The sequence below is a fragment of the Vigna radiata genome, chromosome 4, assembly GCF_000741045.1.
Source record: "Vigna radiata var. radiata cultivar VC1973A chromosome 4, Vradiata_ver6, whole genome shotgun sequence".
In the NCBI taxonomy this organism is placed as follows: domain Eukaryota; kingdom Viridiplantae; phylum Streptophyta; class Magnoliopsida; order Fabales; family Fabaceae; genus Vigna; species Vigna radiata.
The window spans coordinates 628,604-648,906 of record NC_028354.1 but is presented as its reverse complement, the minus strand read 5'-3'; the positions used below and the strand labels follow the sequence as shown (position 1 = coordinate 648,906).

General features: G+C 33.4%; 1 protein-coding gene and 1 non-coding gene across 2 annotated transcripts; one reads left to right on the top strand and one right to left on the bottom strand.

Moving 5' to 3' along the window:
* Positions 1-10,048: 10,048 nt before the first annotated feature.
* Positions 10,049-10,121, bottom strand: TRNAA-AGC. Its single transcript has one exon. It is a non-coding gene; the product is annotated as a tRNA-Ala (tRNA).
* A 152-nt stretch (positions 10,122-10,273) lies between these two features.
* On the top strand, positions 10,274-19,382 carry LOC106759424 (lethal(2) giant larvae protein homolog SRO77). The gene is made up of 24 exons (XM_014642587.2): positions 10,274-10,439; positions 10,572-10,702; positions 11,537-11,621; positions 11,760-11,813; positions 12,106-12,197; positions 12,330-12,433; positions 12,844-12,919; positions 13,861-14,314; positions 14,871-15,209; positions 15,299-15,502; positions 15,610-15,708; positions 15,798-15,870; positions 16,034-16,161; positions 16,271-16,556; positions 16,651-16,889; positions 16,974-17,098; positions 17,240-17,357; positions 17,533-17,588; positions 17,688-17,781; positions 17,870-18,056; positions 18,150-18,230; positions 18,304-18,413; positions 18,498-18,560; positions 19,043-19,382. Exons 1-24 carry the CDS (start codon positions 10,392-10,394, stop codon positions 19,148-19,150), a joined length of 3,354 nt encoding a protein of 1,117 aa, XP_014498073.1. The 5' UTR covers positions 10,274-10,391; the 3' UTR covers positions 19,151-19,382.
* The last annotated feature ends 921 nt before the right edge of the window (positions 19,383-20,303 follow it).

Here is a 20,303-nt window from a genome sequence, read left to right as displayed (position 1 = left end):
CATCTCTCTCACACCAATAAATCATATCAAATAAGTTCTAAGTGTGTTGTACCTTAGACAGTACACACGTGGTCCTCTGTGAACAAAAACTTGGCTCCCTGTGGTCAATTTTGTGTCTAAAATACAGAATCAGTTCGCGTCATCGTTTACTAGTGTCTTGTAAACGATTACAACAGCTTTTTTGGCTGCATCAGTTTCTCCATATGTCAAAATACACATTTCTTACCTATGTCAAAAATCATTGTTTCATTCATCATTCAAATCCATTAAAGTTTGTTCATTAACAATTCAAACAAAACATCATATACCATTTACAATAAAGATATTTTAATAAAGGCAACTTCCATGTTTCTAACATTCAACAAAAAACTAACCAAATTACAAAACATTTGTTCATGCTACATAATCTGCATATTACAATATCTAAAATAAAATTTACAAATATCAGTCATTCTTTATCCTAAGCAATCCAACATAAGGAGTCTGAAGTGCTCTACTCTTGTAACGCCTTCGCGACCCCATCCTGACATATGTCTTCGTTGGAGGAGTAATACCACCCGGGGAGAACACTCTCGGGGAGATAGACGGTTCTTCACGAGGCACACTCTGTCCACCATCCTCTGGTCGTCTTCGTCTAGCTTTCTCAAATGCCACCTCTTCCTCCAACAAAAGAACCCTNCTTTTAAGTTNTGCAACTAGACTTTGTTGCTGGTGTAGAGTTTGCATAAAACTCTCTCTGCGTTTTCTCTTAAGTAGCTTCTTTGCTGATGCCTTGTCATCTTTCATTTTTTGTCTTGGTTCATCCTTAAAATCACTACATATGAACTTTGTGGAAACCGAGTGACGAATCGTCAACTGCATACAAATTCCAAAAACCAAAACTTCAAAACCCTAAATCAAAAAAAACACACAAAACCCAAACTCCAAATACCAAGCACTAAACACCACAAACCAACCAAAGATTAACGCGCTTATCCGGGTCGAAGAACTCGCCATTTTGCAACACGAACACACCAACAACCAAAAGATGCAATCACCGCAACACCCACCCCGATAACGAAGGCCGAGAGGGCAACCACAAGGACAAACGACAGTGAGATGACAAAAACAAAGATGAAAACGATTTTGGATGACCGTAAGGGAAGAGAACGAACCTGTCGGAGAAACTCAACAACTGATGAAACAGGGAAGAAAGAGAACTTTTATGTCACATGAATCTGGCCAAGGGCAAACTCGGAAACAAATATTTGAAACCATTTCATATTAAATTACGTCACTTTTTTGAAATTTAAAAAAAAAACGCCCAATGACAAGCCGACACGTGGCGTTGTCAAAATAGTGTCAAATTTGGAGTGTTAAAATATCGGGATCCAATTGTAAATGGCTGCAGCAGTGTGTAATCAACATCACCGTTCCACTCTTTTTCTAAAATTAAATGCCTCCTTCCAAAATAAATTCGAATGTATAATAAAATAATTACCTTGCCTTGTAACCTGCGTGTTTTAAAACAAAGAAATGTTTGAATCAGCGTGCTCTCATTTCACTTAATCATCCCCTCCGTACACCATACATCAACTCACATCTAATCTACTCTTCTTTAACAAAGAAATAAAGCAATTAAAGAAAATAGAAACTCTATACCCAGTACACCTACTACCTTCTACCTAATCTAATACAAGTTTTATGAAGGAGACAAAATTAAAGAAACCAGCCAACAATAGGATGTTAACGTCCCATCATCAAGCTGCAGTCGTGAATCCCGTTTCCTGAACTTCAACCATCACACCACTTGCACATTCTATTTTAATGAAATTCACACCCCAAGCTATATTAAAAATCAACGTCAGCAGCCTCTACCTCCTAGCACCGTGCCTAGTGACTCCAATTGATAAAGCTCAAAGCAAACTATAAATGAAAGTGGCGGCTGGAAATTTATTCGTCATCGTTCCAGCCTCACTAAATTTACGTTCCAGCACATCACATTGTACCATCATTCATTCAATGCAAGATAGGCTAAATGGAAGCAGCGTGTACAAGCAAAGGAAAAATCTAATCTATGGAAAATAAATAAATAAACGTGACAGCATTTGCAAAGAAAAAGAAGAAGCAAAAACAAGCTTTTCATTTAACCATAGTCCAAGAACATCCACATGGTTTCAACAGGAAAACGCTGCAGCCTCAAAAAAATAAAATTCCAAAGTGTGTGTCCCTGCTAGCCAAATTGCCGAGAGGAATATATGCCCTCTGAAAATCCTATTTCAGCCAAGCATCCTCCAAGTGAGTGACGGCTACAGCCCTTAGCAAGGGACATGTGTCTTAAAATTTAGGGTGGGGTCCACCCTAAAGAAACCCTAAAGTGCCAAATCATCCTACTCTACAATTGGGCTTAGTCTACACTACCAAAAATTGGCCCAAAATTACAAAACTTGGTTTAAAAAAAAATTAATCTACTAAATTAAAATTTAATTAATTCTAAATTGTCTTTGTGGAGAGTCTTGAATTTATTTTGTCTCTTTCCCAATGCTCCAAATTGTTTGTCCAAAAGTTTCCCTGAAAATAATAATGCAAATAATTAGCTCAGAATATTCAAATTAATTAAAATTAGAATTTCCGGTCAAATTAAGCACTATTAACAGAAACGGGAAAATATCGGACAATTAAGCACAATTCCTTGATTAATTCTAGCACAATAAACTAAGTGAAGTCGATAAAATATCGATTCATCAATCATATATATCAGAAGATGTCTCACCTTGTTGGGGTGTTGTAGTGAAGGGAATGAACTGTGTTTTTTCTTCTGTTTAGAGTTAAACTTCTTTTGCTTAAAGTTTTTCCTGGATAAAGATATGAAGAGTCAATGAAACTGAAGCTGAGGGTGAGAACTTTGCATTTAAAAAATTATCGACTAAAGAATGGCTGAGAAAAACTGGTGACATGCAAAGTTTAATCCACCATTCATTCTAATAAACAAACTTATAATTAGTGTTGAGACAAGTAAAGAAATTTAGCATATTTGAAATGCATAAAACAAAAGACAAAAACATATATTCCTCCCATTTACCTACCTTTAAATTGAAATCAGATATTGGAGAAGTACCAATGTCTTTTGATAAAGCTGATTTGAAGTATTCAAACGTCCAGGTTGAGAATAAGGTGATATGAGATACATGATAAATCATATCCATCAGAAAATATTTAATTAGCAAAAACCACTGAAGAATAGTAAAGTTGAATCAAGAACAACTGTATTAATTGTACACGTATGATAAGAAAGGAAAAAACAATGGTTTGAATTGAAGAAAACATAATAAAATATCAGAATTGGTGAAAATAGAGCAAAACTTGAATATTCTGAAAAACTAGTTCATAAATTCATCCTTATTCAAGTTACTTTCACTTTTGATTGAACAATATCACATATGCCAAGACAAGGCAGAGCCCACCTAACAACCCAAGAAAAAAAAGGGCACCCCATGAATTAAAATTCACTATTTCAAACTAATATATAATAATCATTCAAAACACAATCTCTTCAAGTCTCATTCTATACCTTTTCTCTTTCTGAACCATGTCTGTTGTCATAAACAGAACAACACCTAAAGTGGAAAAACACATCAAATGGAGAAGACCCAAAAAGCTCGAGTAGTAAAAAATTCATTACATATAATGATTGAACCATTACTTTCCCTGAAAAGGGGCGTGAGAAATGAATTATGGCTACCAATCAAGTGGAAAACCAAAACTCGACAAAAATAAAACAAAGAAAAAAAGAAGATTTACCGGAAATGAAATCTGGAGGCAGAACCGAAACTGTTTTTGTTCTACGAATATTATATTTGGTGAGGTATCAACGAAAGAGAGCGTAGATGTTGCGGTGATGAGATTCGTGAAGGTTTTGATCGTTCCTTAGTACGGTGAGAAGAAGAATGTCGAACTATTGATGTTTCACTTAGAACTTTCAATGAGAACTTTCACTTGGATGAAAGAAACAATAGTTTGACCGAAAAAGGGGGCTCAACCCACCCTGAAGATGTCCCAACCCGTTTTCCTCAGGGCTTTTGGGGCTGGGGCTTTCAGAAAGCCCCCTTTAAGTGGGCCACTAAAATTGGGCCTAATTTTAAATAGGGCCAGGGCTGACCCATGGGTGGTAGATTAAAATGACACTTCTATGTTCAGATAACTTCTGAACTACATATGGATGTCATGAATGCAATCCATTCGCTATCGTTGCGCCTCAAACCTTGTTTAGCATATCTTGAACGATGCTTATTCATACAATCACGGTTAACCGCTCTTTTGCAGGTCACAAAGTATTAAGTACTAATGTCTCAGCCATGGCAATCCTAATATGAATTTCTCGCTTTGGTTTTCAAACATTCAATCGAAGACCGAACGATCTCGCCTGCCCGACCATTCGACTTCATAACCTAAATTATTTTAATATTTTAAATTTGATTTATTATTTTTCTTCAATGCACAGGACTCTGCATACAAACCAATTGACCAAGTGGAGCTTACTGCTTGGTAAGGAACGTTCTTCGTGAACTCTCACCTGAGTCTCTTCGACCTAGGGAACGCTTATGTAGCTCCTAGAGTCCGTCGTTCGGTGAGGAATGCTTCCGTAGCTCTCACCTGAGCCTTTTCGACCTATGGAACACTTCTATAGCTCTTAGAGCCCGCCGCTCGGTGAAGAATGCTTCCTAACTCTCACTTGAGCCTCTTCAACCTAGGGAACATTTTCATAACTCCTAGCATCGCCGCCTGGTGCAGAGAGGAATGAAGGCTTAAAATGCATCGAAAAAAAAAACTCCTTAATACAACGTGAACGACCTCACTTAAGCTCACCATAACCCCTGCTCACATCTTCCAATAAAGAACTTGTTTGGGCTTGTGGGACTTGTGTATTATAGGACCACCTGGTCAGCCAAGGACCGAGCGACTGACCATCCAATGAGAAAATGACCAATTGGTCTGGAAATTAATCTGAGCAAATCAATGGAAAGTTAATGAAGATAATTGTCATTTATTGACAATTAATAGGAATAATGTCATTTATTGGTGATTAATGAGTCAGACCTAATGGTAAGCTCATTATAATATTTATAAATATATGTCTGACAGAAAAGACATGTAATTTTACTCTAATGACTAATCTTTATGATAAGATTATTACGCAAAGTCATTGACTTGAGTGTTAAAGTGTCTTCTGCATACACCTTTTCCCACAATTAGGACAAAGAAAAGAGAGAGAATAACGTAACCTGAAAGATAGAACGAACAACTTTGAATGCTTTAATAATCTTTTGTATAAGTGAAAAGTAAATTTTCACATGTAGTATAAAAAAACACTTAACTTGCATATGCTTGAAACAATTTAAGTGTTACCAGTATTTCCTTTTATATGCTTGAAATATGATAGGAACTAGATAAATTAATGTGCGATTCTTTAGTTAATTCAAACTTGTATACTGAGTTTGTTTAATAAAAAAATAAAAGAATATATTTTTACTTTAATCATAAATGTGTATAATGAATAAAATATAATTAGAATATGACTTAGAGATAATTGAAATGAATGAGAGTCTTTAATAAGTTAATTGAAAATTATTTAATTAATTAAAGATCTTTATTTATAAATTAAATGAATAATAATTATATGATAATCAATGAAAAATCTTATTGTGGAAGAGACGGAGGATCAATCTACTTTTACTTATTTGTTTTTAACTGAGAATTGGATATAGTTTTTTTAATTATATGATTTGGGTAAAATAAATATTGATACCATTTATTCTTAGGAATAGGGATACTACTTATCAAACAATTTTTTAACTCTAGCTCTAATGTTAATTTTTAACAAATTTCACCAAGAAGTTGAAATCTTCTTTCAATAATTTATACTTTACCCACTAAGAAATTTATGGTGAAATTAATCCCTAAGTCTTTTACATATTTTAAATACCTTTTTCTTTTATTATTATTGTCTTTTCAATTATGTGTTCTCTATCTTCATCTACATTTCATTATTTAAATCAAGTTTTTTATTTTATTTTATTTTATGAAATTGCTGTTAATTTCAAATTATAAATATATTTATTTTTTAATTATATAATTATACAGTAACTTTACGTGGATTTAATACTTTGACTTTTGTCTATAATAAACTATAGTACACTTGTCAATTAGTCATAATTAGAAATCTTCTAATACTTATGATTTTTTTATTTTTGAAAAGAACAAAATTTAATCATCTTCTTACATTTATCTGGTTTTACAATTTGTTATCATATAGTTGAATTTGGAGTTATACCAATGTATTTTAGAGTTTTTTTCAATATAATTACAAACTTTGTTTCCCCGGTAATAACTTTTAGTTAGGTTTAGGTAACTGAGTTTTATAAAAGAATTAAGCATAATAAATCCATGAAAAGTCAATCAAAGTTAAAGTTCATATAAGCTATATACTCCTCATTACACATATCATTACTCTTGAAAAAGAAAAGAGAAGAAGAAATAGAAATATAAATATAAATAGAATCTAGAATGAGTTCAAGAGGCATTAACAATCTTAGACAATTAAATATCATTTTTCAAAGTCAATGGAAGACCGAGCTTTTTTAATAAGAAGAAATTCATGCAAAGACTAACGACACATTTTTTAGGTGATATGCACAAGGTGTCATCACTTCACTTACCATAGAAGTGGAAAAGATCCCACGAGTTGGAGAAAATATGAGTACAAGGTCATGAAATAAATCAAAGACACTCCTATAAAGTTTTATGTTTTAAGACTATTATTAAACCTACAAAAAATTGTTAGAAATATTGAAAATAATTTAAATATAAGTTTAAGTTTCATATTAAATAAAAATAATAAAATTAAATATTATATAATAAAATAATTCATAAATTCATTATTTGAAGATAATGGATAAAAATATCAATACAACATTAACTTAATGTTTTAAAGTTTTGAATTAAAAAATATAACCTTTTTAGTTGTAAGTCTAAGATATGAATATTAAATATTTTTGCAAAAACCATATTTTATAGATTTGGATGACTTTTACTCTTAATTTTGAATGTTTCCTTTTTTATGAACATGACGTAACATTTCAAAATATAACATTATACTATATAATAGTCATCACAATTCTAATATAATAGAACATTTGTTAACTATAATATAAAGTTGAACTTATAATTATCCAAAAATAACTATAAAATTTTAAATTTTATAAACAAATGATTCTAGACAAAACTATTTACAAAGATAACATAAAACAAATCTACTCAGCAACATCCATTCCATCAAGAGTATGCTTCATTGAAAGCTCTTCACCCTCTGTTCACACCCACAGAATGATCATAGTCAAACAAAGAACATAGTCACATACAAACACAAATACAAATAGGAGGGTCTAAACATAAAAAGATTCATACACAGGTATAAGATACAAAACACTAACAATCATGCATATAGATCAACTAACTTAAGACATCCTAAACATGTTATGACTTAGACTTGACTGTCCGGACTTAGAATGAGTGTTGAGCTATGGAGGGTTGTGCATTTGTGGTGGCCTCTACTGCTTTGCAAAGTCATTGCCAACGGGTTTCATCCTACCACACTCACAAGGTTAGTTTATTCCACGCCTTGGAGCATACTGGAAGCCTTCAAGACTAAGACCTCCTGCTACTCTTCACCACATGTGTCTATCCTCTCTACTTGAGAATGAAAGACCATTAGAGTTCAGGATAATCCCCAAGACTAAGCTCCCTACATTCATTCTAAACATACTTGACCTCTTGCTCAGCGACACAGCTCACTGTGCGAATGAAACTCCAAGTGATCCCAGACTCCAACCTCTCGCTCAGTGACCCAACTCGCTAGGCGAGAGCAAAAATAGTGGTTCAAACCCCAATCATCTCGCTTAACGACCCAATTTGTTGGTCGAGACTAGAGACAGTGATCTAGACCCCAACCATTTCGCCTAGCGACCCAACTCGCTAGGCGAAAGTCCAGATAGTTGTCTAGACCTTTCGACCACTCGTTGAGCGACTCCACTCGCTCAACGAGTCTGCATAACTCTACAGCACCAAACTACAAAATTTGCAACATACACCAAACTTGACCAATTGAAATATTTTTCTCAACTTGTAATCCTCATAGATAATGTTATATACTTGATGAAGCTTGAACCACTGTGTCTAAACCATCCTAAACTCATTTAAAGTATTTACTAGCAACATTACACTTTAAAAGCAAACCTCAACTTATAGACCCAAAATGAATTCTACCACTTTTGGCATAGTTTTAAGTAACTTAGGGACACTATAAAGTCCCAATTGACTTACCAAGACTATCCCAACTGACTAATTGAGCACCCAACTCCCAAATCAGATTCTTACTATTCCATTTCTTCAAAATTAGCTCTAAACAAAGATAAATTGCATTTATTCATAAACAACCAATCTCATAACAGATTTCTAACATTTTATACATTCAATAACATACCAAACATCATTCCATATAATTCATAATCACAGTTCATCATTTCACACTAAAAAACAGTCTAATTTGCATATAATAGATTTATCCTAGGAATTTCAGTCCAACCAGCTCAATACTCCTAGACTCATCCACATACACAATTAATTACCAATTAAATCATATTCTAGCTTCACTTACCTCAATGAAATCTGCAAAGCTCAAAGAAACCCCGACAGTTACTTACACCGCAAGGGAACTCTAGAAAAATCTACAAATCACCGATTGGTGATGGAGAACAAATTCTTTGCATGATCACATGTAAAAACATATTCTTTGCATGATCACAGATTAAAGGAAAAACTAAGAAAAAGGGAACAAGACTTACTTGCTCAACTCAATAAATTGACCGGTCAGATAAGTAGCCCTCAACGTAAGGATAGTCTAGAGATCTCCTGATCGTCGAACAGATGATCCAAAGGCAAGAAATTGTTGAGAGAAGTGAGAGAAAACGATGAGAAGAAAATTTAGAGAGATAAATGATATTTTAGATAATGAAACGAATTTATAAAACTTTATATATATTATAAGATTATTTTATAATAAAATATTCGATTTCATTATTTTAATATACCTATTAACTCTAATATTCTATTTTCTAGGTTCTTACACATTATCTCTCATCTTTTCTGAAATTATAATGTTATCTTGAAATATAAGTTAGTGAAATGTATTATATAAAAGACATTTTAATATTTAAGTCAATTAAATCATACATAAAATAATAAATAAATAGTACTAATATTTTAAAAAATTCTTATATTTATACCATTTTAATAAACTTTTACCTGTATAAACCTCTCATTGGTATCCAATATTTGTCATTATTAAAATATATTTAAATTATTTATATAATTTTGTCCTTTTAGTTGAAGTTATTTTAACTGTGTATCACACATTTTCTATATTGTTTATCTCCATACAACAAATTTTAGAGGACTTTATTATATTATTTTTTATAAAACCTTTTTTATGGAGATTTGCCCTCTTATTTGACACAAGGTTACAACCTTTCACATTTTAAATTGTATCATCACATTTTGAGTAACAAATTTTCGAGTAAGTAGTTTTACTAAAAGTAAATTGAATTACTAGGCTTTAAATGTTCAATTCCAGAAATAATTGAATGATATATCCAAACAAGATAAATCAACAAATTAAATGACTTATTCATACAATTAGTTAGATGGAAAAATTTCAATATACCTGAATAAAATATAATAATATTTTATATCACAAAGACTGGTTTTAAAGAAAATTTAACTTTGAAAATTTGTTACATATATAAAAATCATATTGAACACAACCTAATTAAATTATTTTAACTATTATACTATTTATAATACTTATTTTATTATTATTTTAAAGTTATATTTCAAAACATTGTGACCATTATACTTACCAACCAAATATATTTGTGACAGCCTATGTCTGTGAAAATTAAAACAGTTGGTCCACTATAAGAAAAATAAAAATTAGATATACAAAAAACTATAATGGAGATGCGGGGTATCGATCCCCGTACCTCTCGCATGCTAAGCGAGCGCTCTACCATCTGAGCTACATCCCCATTTAATATTAAGAGTTATAAGAATATTATATATAGTAAGGTACAAATTTTGAGTAACAAAATTTAGAGAAGGTGTGAAACAACTTTGCATTGACCAATGACCAGCAGATGAGGTAAAAAATTTATTTTTTATAAAAAAAGAAAAGTTTTGATTTTTGGTGGAAAGAGAAAAATACCATACATTGGAATGATCATCAGTCGAAGAAAGGAAATCAAGCTGTGGAAGACAACCTACGCTCAGTAACAACAATAACAACATCATCGGCAACTATGTTTGCCAAGAGGTTGATTGACAAGGCTCTGCTGCACCATTCCAACGTAAATTAGAAACTCGAATATAAAGTTCCTTTCTTTCTCATCCAACTTTACTTTTCTTTTCTTCTTCTGGGCTTCCTTTACTCTTCCATGTTGTGATTTTTTTTTTCTGGGGTTGGGATGGTTTTGGTTCAGCATAAGTTGCGGCATGGTGGTTTGCAGGGAAGTGAGTTGGATCCCAAAATTGTGTTTCACTACGGCATTCCATCCACAGCTTCAGTTCTCGCCTTTGACCCCATTCAGCGACTTTTGGCTATTGGGACTTTGTCAGTTCTCTCTCCCTCTCTCTCTCAGTCTCTGATTTTGCTGTTGATTGCTATTGTTTTTACTAATTGGGTATGGTACTGTACCATTGAGTTACGATAATGTTAAATAAGTTTCCATTATCGTCTGAGAATGGTCCTACCTTACCCAAATAAAAGGATTACCTCTGGTAGAGGATACAAGCGGTTGGTACAAGAAAAAAATATACATATATTTATGGTACTTAGTTGTTTAGTAATGGGGGGAGGGGTTAAAAGGGACAGTGGATTCAATAACATTTTAGAATAGCTTGATCTGGATTATTCTAATTATCCGTGATAAGTAATATAAAGTTGATCTTTTGTCTTTTTCATTTATTCTATTGTGGTTTAGGAATTGCATTCTGAACTGTACCCATGCATGACTATTTTTTATTTTTTTTGTCAAAGTGAATTCTGAAATTTAGGATGAAAAAATCTCGTTGGGTTTTTCAAACTATCCTTGAAATGATTATCAGTTCTTTCTTAGGGTCTGCGGGAGGAAGGGTGATGTAATGCCTAATTTCGCTTTTTGTATTGACATTTATTTCGGTTCTTTCAGTTAAAAGTGTGCATAATGATAGTAACAAGAAGAGACGGTCATTCTGATAAGAGGAAATCCAACTGACATAATTCTTGTACATGTTTAGCCAGAAAACGTGGGAATGAGATGACTTTTTTCATAATGGACAGTGCACGATTCTTCAAATGTTATAATGACTTGACACCACATATACCATGATTTAATTATAGCTGGCAAATGGATGTCATTATAGGATGTGAGTGTTTGATTGCTTATATTAGGCTGTTTAATGGCAGGGATGGAAGACTTAAGGTGATAGGTGGTGATAATATAGAAGGACTTTTGGTTTCTCCTAAGCAATTGCCTTACAAATACTTGGAGGTAAGGGTCATTGAACTTCTCAAATTGACATGCAGTTAGATCTTGTTGGGTTTTCTATGGTGTAAAATTGTCAATTTTTTTGCTAGCTAAGCTCATGTAAGTAGCATATTGATCCTTTGATTCTTTTGGCACTCGCAGTTCCTGCAAAACCAGGGGCATTTAGTTGGGGTCTTAAATGACAATGATATCCAGGTAATTGTTTTGTACATTTCACTATCTGCTTGTGTTGATACATTTTTTTCTAACAACTTCCCCCCTAAATAGGCTAAGTATTGCGGTTTTATCAGTCCTTAACACCTATAATTGATATCTCTAAGCTATGTGGTTGCTTTCCTTTTCTAGTTTCTTTTCTTACCACTCATTATCAAGCATTTTAGGATGTCAAGTTATGGTCTAAGTCAGTGAAGTGATGGACTTAGAGTTCCTTTCTTATTATAGTTAAGGCTTAGAATGTCATTTTGTATTTTTCTTATGATTTTGGCAGGTTTGGAATCTTGAGAGCCGGAGCCTTGTTTGTTCTTTACAATGGGAGTCTGATATTACTGCTTTTTCTGTAGTCAGCGGTTCACATTTCATGTATGTTATGAAAAACTTATATGCAGTAAATCTCTATACTTTTGCCCTTGCTCTTAGTAGTAGCTAGCTGCAAATAGTTGTGATTACATTTACATGCACTTGGTTAGTAATGTTACTTGTTATAATGTTCAGTTATGTTGGGGATCAGCATGGTTTATTTTCTGTGATAAAGTTTGAAGCTGAGGAAGGACGACTTTTGAAGTCATCATATAATTTGTCTGCAAAGTTTCTAAGGGGTATTTTGTTTTCATTTTTAGTTTTTTGGTCTTTTGTCTTGAATTTGATGATTGATAGGTAATATTGATGGACTTATTTTGTAAAAAATGGAAAGAAAAAAAATTTGAAGTAAAATGATGATTGACCCATTTGATGAGGGAAATATGGTCAGCACTAAGATAAACAATGCTGTGTCAAATTGCAATATTTGTCTTACACAACCACCATGTTCAAATATCTTGAGTTGATTCATGCCTCTGACTTCCAGCATTTAAACTTATTGAAAGTCTCGTATCGATTAGAGATAAGATTAGTTTAGAGTATATAAATGGATGTAAATCTCTTTATAGTCGTTTTGTGGGATTGAGTTAGGTTTAAAGTCCACTTAACAAAACTTATTTGGTTCTCTTTGATTCATTTTCTTTGACAGAAGCTGCAGGCTTTCCAGATCCCAGTGTACAACCAATCATTGGAATTCTCTTACAACCTTCTTCATCTGGGAACAGGCAAGATAATAAATAGTTCATACAACATTTTAGCCTTGCATCTCTTTCTGGTAAATTTATCAATTGGATTTTTCACTTGACAGCTACTTATTGATTTACTCTAACAATGCAAATTGAAAAATAGGATGCTGTAAAATTAGAGTTTAACTTTGTAGTTTAACATTCATATTTTAATTCTCACTTATCATTTCGAATAATTTCTCAGATTTTCAAAATTACTTCAAACATTTGATGAAAAATGCAGAGCCATCCTCCTAAGCTGTTTGTGTAATTTTTCATACTAGTATATATTCTTAGAGGCAACACAACATGATTTCATGAGTATGTATTCTATGTCATATATGTAGCTAAATCTTTGAACTCTGACTGAAATGATGGGTGAACATATTTCAAGATAGCAAATACTTCCATCAGTATTTGATACAGTTGTGTGACTCTTGTCCTCATCTGCATGAATTGGGGTTGTTTGCTTGTGAAGAATTATTGATTATTCCATAGGGACTTGAGTATTGTGGGATGCCAAGTCCCACATTGAATAGTATGAGATGCTCAGTGGAGTATTTAAGTGTTTGGTTCTCCCTCCTTAATATTTTAAGTGTCGGTCCTCCAAGTGTTTGGATGCTTATCAGTTAATATCAAACCCGGTTGTTTATGTCTTGGAAAGGAGCTGCCTACAGAGAGATTTGAAGTGGTAAGGAGTTTGACCAATGGAGAAGTTGAGTGAAGTGATAAACTCTTAGGGCAATGCTATGATTGGGTATTATGAAGTGTCTAAGTCCCAAAATAACTAGTATAAGATGTTTGGTGAAGTATTTAAGCATTTGATTTTCCTTTTTAATAGCTAACGTTTAAGGGTGATTGTCTAAAATCTAATGTTCCATGTTGAGTGAAAGAAGTTACATTTCAATCTGATGAAGAATGAATTCTTTTATATTTTGTAGACTCTTGATTGCATTTGAGGATGGGTTGCTTATTCTTTGGGATGTTTCTGAAGCTCGAATTGTGTTCCTTGGTGGTGGAAAAGATCTCCAATTGAAGGATGAAGATAGTAGCCCTTCTACTGAAACAGGGGCTAATCTTCCAGCTGATATTATCGAACAAAATCTGGGAGACAAAGAGATAACTGCTCTTTGCTGGGCATCTTCCACTGGTTCTATTCTTGCTGTGGGATACTTAGATGGAGATATACTTCTTTGGGACTTGTCATCAGCAGCACCTTCTAAAGGTCAACAAACTTCTTCTAAAAATGTTATTAAGCTGCAACTTTCGACTGCAGAAAGGAGACTCCCGGTCATTGTGTTACAATGGTCTGACAGCTATAAATCCCAAAGTGATAGCGCTGGGCAGTTGTTTGTCTATGGTGGTGACGAAATTGGATCTGAAGAAGTTCTGACAGTAAGTTACTTGTTTATCTGTTTATCATTTTATTTTGAATTGATTTCTATTGGTTTTTTGGCAATTGCTTCTGAATTATGATAAACTATACTGGTTATAAAACATGTGATACATTCAAAATTAGCCCAAGGTTGTAATTGAAACATTCTTGAATGTTTCATCATTCCTAAAATCTGAAATGTATTGAAGTATTTTACTTGGACTTGCAGGATGTAAAAAATAATGGAAAAATCCTTATGATGCTGTAAACCTGGTTGAGCACCATTGTGGCTTTACAAACTTTAAGAAAACCTTGATATTTAATGTAGGCTTATCCTCTGGTTACTAAATTGAGGATTTGTCCTGATATTTTTTCATTGTTTTCTTCCCATATCTTCTGTTAGTTTAAATGGTAAGGTTTAAGCCATGGTTATATTGAACAAATATGACGATACATTGTTGTCGGATTTCTAGTCACTTGTTACCATTGCCTGATGGCTAGCATTTCTTTTTGTTAAAATGTTTTCTTAGCATGTGTGTAATGTTCCCCCTAAACTTTAGAATGCCTCTATTACAGGTTTTAACTCTTGAATGGTCATCTGGGATGGAGTCTGTAAGATGCACTAATCGGGCAGACCTTACACTTAGTGGTTCTTTTGCAGACTTGACTTTACTGCCCAGTCCTGGAGCAAAGGGGCTGAACAGCAAAGATGAAGTTTTTGTACTAACAAACCCTGGACAACTACATTTGTATAATAGTGATAGCCTGTCCACATTGACATCTCAGCAGAAAAGGATGCCATCTGTTCCTACTGTGGAATTTCCAGTGCTAGTACCTATGGCTGATCCATCTTTGACTGTTGCAAAACTTGTCAGGTTACCCAGTAAGTCAAATTCATCAAAAATTCTCACTGAGGTAACTTTTTTATGCCTGTAATTTGTCACTCCTTTCAGCTAATCTTTGTTTCTTATATTTTTTTCATCTATTTATTTAATGTATCTTAGGTTGCTTCAGCTTTGAGAACTGGCTTGAGGTCTGGATCTGCACCTTCAGATTGGCCCTTGACTGGGGGTGTTCCCAGTCAGTTGTCCACAACAAAAGGTGCTGAGGTTGAGTGTGTTTATTTTGTGGGTTATTCTAATGGATCAGTCCTTGTGTGTGATGCTACACATGCAGTCTTATCTTATATTTGCAATATAGAGGGAGAGGTAAGCATTCCACAACTACTTTGTCCCGAATAAATTAAAAGAAAAAAATGTCCTTAGATTTCCTCATATAATTTGTTTTTTGTCACAATTATTTTGTTGTTTGGTAGGTGAATGGTACAAAAGTGGCTGGTTCAGATGCTGCAGTGACAAAATTGGACTTCTGCTCTGTTTCGTTACTGTTGGCCGTGGGCAATGAATGTGGTCTTGTCAGATATCTTTCTTAATATGTCAATCTATTTTACATAATACAATATTTTTTCTGTGCTCAATTCTTTTGTTGTGATGACTTTAATAGGTTTTCATTTATGACCTCAAAGTCCACTCCAGTAGACAAAATTTCCAATTTGTCACACAATCAAAAAGTGAAGGTGATCCCTAGATATCTGTCCCCATATTGGAAGTCCATCTTCTTTGTTTGAGTTTTAACCCTGCCCCCCTCACATGTTTCTTGTGTTCCAAAGATATCTATGCAGAAAAGAAATTGTTAGGCCTTGGTTCATTGTATCATGATTTGTGAAATATATTTTGCAGTTCATGATGTTCCACAAGGAAAAGAAACTCGTTGTAGTGCTGTTTTTTCTCTTCTGGATTCTTCAGTACAAGCATTATCATTTTCAAATTCTGGAACCAAACTTGCTATTGGGTTTTCAAGTGGTCGGGTGGGTATTATCTGACTGCTTGTTAATTATCATTGCCTTAGTTATTTAATCGTAAGGGATAGTGGGAGGTCTGTCAATTGATACATCTTGGTAAATTGCTTCTTTCCAGGTTGCAGTCTGTAATATGAATTCATTGTCAGTTTTGTTCTTGATTGATGGTGCACCTGGCTCTACCTCTCCCATTACTTCATTGGTTTGGAAACAAGAAGCATGTTTTCAAAGTTATGTGAACTCAAAGCAATCAGATGCAGCTTCAGGCAACTCCCTTGAAGAAATACTATTTGTGTTATCCCAAGATTCAATAATTAACATAGTTGATGGTAATAATGGCAAAATGATCTCTAGCCGACCATTACATGTGAAGGAATCAACTGCAATTTCAATGTATGTTATAGGCAAGTACAAATTTCATGAAGAACACGAAGCATATTTTCAGTTTTAATGCACTTGAAATATCATTGAAAATTCTGACAGATTTTTGTACCTCAGAAAGTAGCTTCTCAACCTCTGAAGCATCAAATGACAAGCTGCAGAATGGAATGTCGAAGAATACTGCTGATAATAGCCCTGATGAGCAGGAACAGCCCTTATCAGCTAGGGTAAATTCATCAGAGGCTGATCTTTCCTCTTCAGAAGCCTCACATTCTGGAGATTTAATGTTGGATCCACTTGTTCTGCTATGCTGCGAGAATTCATTGCGCTTGTTCTCAGCAAAATCTTTGATAGAGGTTCTTTAGTTCATTATCATTTCACATGCATTCACTTCAAGTCTGTATGAGAATGAATTTGACGTTTATGATAATTCTTCACAGGGACATAAGAAACCAATTCATAAAGTGAAACATTCTAAATCTTCTTATTGGACTTCTATCTTAAAGAAAGATGATAAAGTTTGTGGGCTTCTATCATTGCTTCAGACAGGAGCATTTGAAATCAGGTTAAAGTGCTAGTATTTTTTGTTCTTTCTTCTGTTTCTGAAGAGTTGGGGAGTATTTTAAATAAAACAATGTGGGTTCTAGCAAAACAAAATTTCTTTGAAATGATAAATTATTGGGTTATTTTTCTCATCTTTGGACAGGTCTTTGCCAGATTTGCATTTGGTTGCAGAAAGCTCTTTATTGTCGATTTTAAGATGGAATTATAAAGTGAATATGGATAAAACCATGTGTTCTGATGATTATGGACACATAGTGCTGGTACAATTCTTTCTAGGACTTTCAAATTTTCAAGAACTTCATATGTGTTTTTGCACTGTATTTTTTTAGTGGATACTGTAAAACATATTTGAGTACTGAGGTGAAAGCATTTGAGTCAAAGTTAATCTGCAACTTTTGGTCTTCAAAGCACCCTTCTTATATTCATAACTTACAGGCTAACGGTTCTGAATTGGCATTAATCTCATTACTGGCTGGCGAAAGTGAATTCAGGTATCTCTGTTATCCTGTAATGAAGCAATAACATTGTGGACTTTTTAAACTGTAGTAATAAGGAAGAAAAAGATGACTAACATTTCTATTCTGCTTTAGTAATCTGGAGCATCTGCCTTGTCTTCATGACAAAGTTCTGGCAGCCGCAGCTGATGCTGCCTTTAGATTCACTACAACTCAGAAGAAGAAACAGGTTTGAGGTTCTTTGATCTGCCTTATTTTGGATCCTAATGTTCACACCATTAACAAGTTTTTCAATTAGCTTAACCATTTTGGTGCAGACCATGGTGCCAGGGATTCTAGGTGGCATTGTCAAAGGACTTAAAGGAGGAAAACCCTCTCAAACAGATGTGACTAAAAGTGCAGCCTCCAATTTTGGGAATTTGGAAGACATTTTCTTTAAGCCCCCTTTTCCTGATCCCCTTCCAACAGTGGATATCGCAGATAATAAAGTGGAACTTGATATAGGTTTACATTTTTCTTTAACTTGGTGTTTTTTGGGTTTCATAAGTTTGAACTGTCAAAAGAAAAAACCTCAAAATATCCTGTATTTTTGCACAGATGATATTGAAATAGATGAGCCCAACCCGCCAATAACTAAGAGTTCTACTTCATCTCCTGATGTTAAAAACAAGCAAAAAGGTAAATCACTTTCAAAACATGCATCATACTTTAACTACAAAGATTAGTAACAGTTTCTTCCTTCTGCATGCAGATAAGTTACGAGATAGGGAGAAATTATTTGAGGGTGCCACCAATAAGGATGATGTTAAGCCAAGACTTAGAACACCTGAAGAAATTATGGCTGCTTATAGAAAAACTGGGGTAATGCTAAGCTATTCATCCTCTCTGTCTTTTAACACTATTGGTATCAATGAGTTAAATATATTGATCAATATCTGATTTCAGGATGCTTCTTCAGCTGCTGCCCAAGCAAGAAACAAGTTAATGGAGAGGCAGGAAAAATTAGAGGTAGAAAATTATCTCATCTCATCATGCTAACTTAAATCACATTCCGTTGCTGTCAGTTCTTCAACATAAACATGGAAGCACCCTCTTTGGTTTTTGTCCTCATATAAAGTTTCTTCATTTTTAACCACTATATTTAATAAAAAAACGAATATTTTGTAAGAAAAAAACTATGTTGTTTTAATCCCTTAGTAGGATTGAAAACATGATTTTTTGTAATTTTTGGGGGCTAAAAAATGTAGACACAAATACAAAAAAAATGTCATATTTCCAAAGACTAAACATTTTTTAGCCAACCATTTTTTTCATCTTTTACATTGAAGTTTCTGTTTGTCTACTTTTCAAGTATAATGTTAGATATAAACATATTTCTTCACTCTCTAGTCTTTAGTGCAAAGGGGTCACCAATTTCTTATGCTTGAAGCATCGTTATGATGATTCATAAACTCTACTAAAATGAAGTTTTACTGTTCAATTTGACTCAGAGAATCAGCCAACGCACTGCTGAACTGCAAAGTGGAGCTGAAGACTTTGCATCATTAGCAAATGAGCTTGTGAAGACCATGGAGAGGAGGAAATGGTGGCAAATATAGAAAAGGAAATTGTATATATTTATTTTCTTGTATATATTTGTGGCTGTTGGCGTTGTTTTGTTTCATTTGTGGCATAGAATTAGCAAAAGGAAAACACAACATCTGCAGAGTTTGTTGAGTATAAAAGTCAAGCCAAATAGTGGTCAGTGATTCTTTATTGTTACTACAAATATGTCACTATTTGTTTTCAAAATTTGAGATATTTGAATAATATCAGTTTCATATTGTGTAATAGTCATAGATATAAAGAATTTATCGAGAAAAAAAAATCACTTTTGAAAGTTTTATAAAATATGTATCATGTTGTGCTTAGGTTCTTTAAGTCATCTTTGTTGGAAAATGTAAATGACTGAAGTATGGATTTCTGAGAACACTTAACAAAGGTTGGGATCATGTGGTACAGCATGATGTAACATGTTGCAAATTTTGGGAAAAAAAATTGTTGTAGTCAAAATTGGTATTTTAAGATTAATTAATATTAAAAGAATAATGTTGCTTTTTGTTCTAAAACAAATTTGTCATGATTATCTCTTTCCCAATGGCATGTCTATTCAGAATGCACTTGTGATATTGCTGCATAATGAATCTTTACAAAGCTAGGGCTGCATAAAGCAAGGTTTCTTTCTTTTCAAATAATTGAACTGCATAAGAAAAGATTTTTATTGAATCTATTATTTTAAAATTTAATTATTTCGAATTTCTTTTATCATTAATATTATCATCAGAATTAAATTATTACTTTTCAGTGGACTTTAATGTAGTGAATGTGATTTATAACAGTGACAAGCAATGGATTGTACCTGACAACACAACATGAAGAATTTTGCTTCTTGTCCTTTCTTGATTTTTCTTTTTACCTTCTTTTTTTAGTGTGTAAAAAGATAAAATTGTGCCTTCATTTTAATATAATGTTGACCTTATATTTATTTCTATCTGAGTAAACTTACATATACTCCAAGCAAAAACCAAGGCCACAGAAGCATTAGTGCCACAATAATAGTCATTATTGAGATTGTCATGTTATCACTATTGGGAGTGTTCTTATGATATTTTCATCATCATTCTTCATTATTGATATGAGTTTGTTTTCTTTTTATTTGTACTCTTTTTATTTCGAATTTAGTATCTCTTAGGCCATCTAGTTTGTAAAACT

Bases quoted from the DNA above. Each gene is read 5' to 3' on its own strand.
- LOC106759424 (XM_014642587.2), top strand. From the start codon at position 10,392: ATGTTTGCCAAGAGGTTGATTGACAAGGCTCTGCTGCACCATTCCAAC. The intron at 11,814-12,105 runs GTAATTGTTTTG...TGATTTTGGCAG, and splicing joins TAAATGACAATGATATCCAG to GTTTGGAATCTTGAGAGCCG. The intron at 16,890-16,973 runs GTTCTTTAGTTC...AATTCTTCACAG, and splicing joins CAGCAAAATCTTTGATAGAG to GGACATAAGAAACCAATTCA.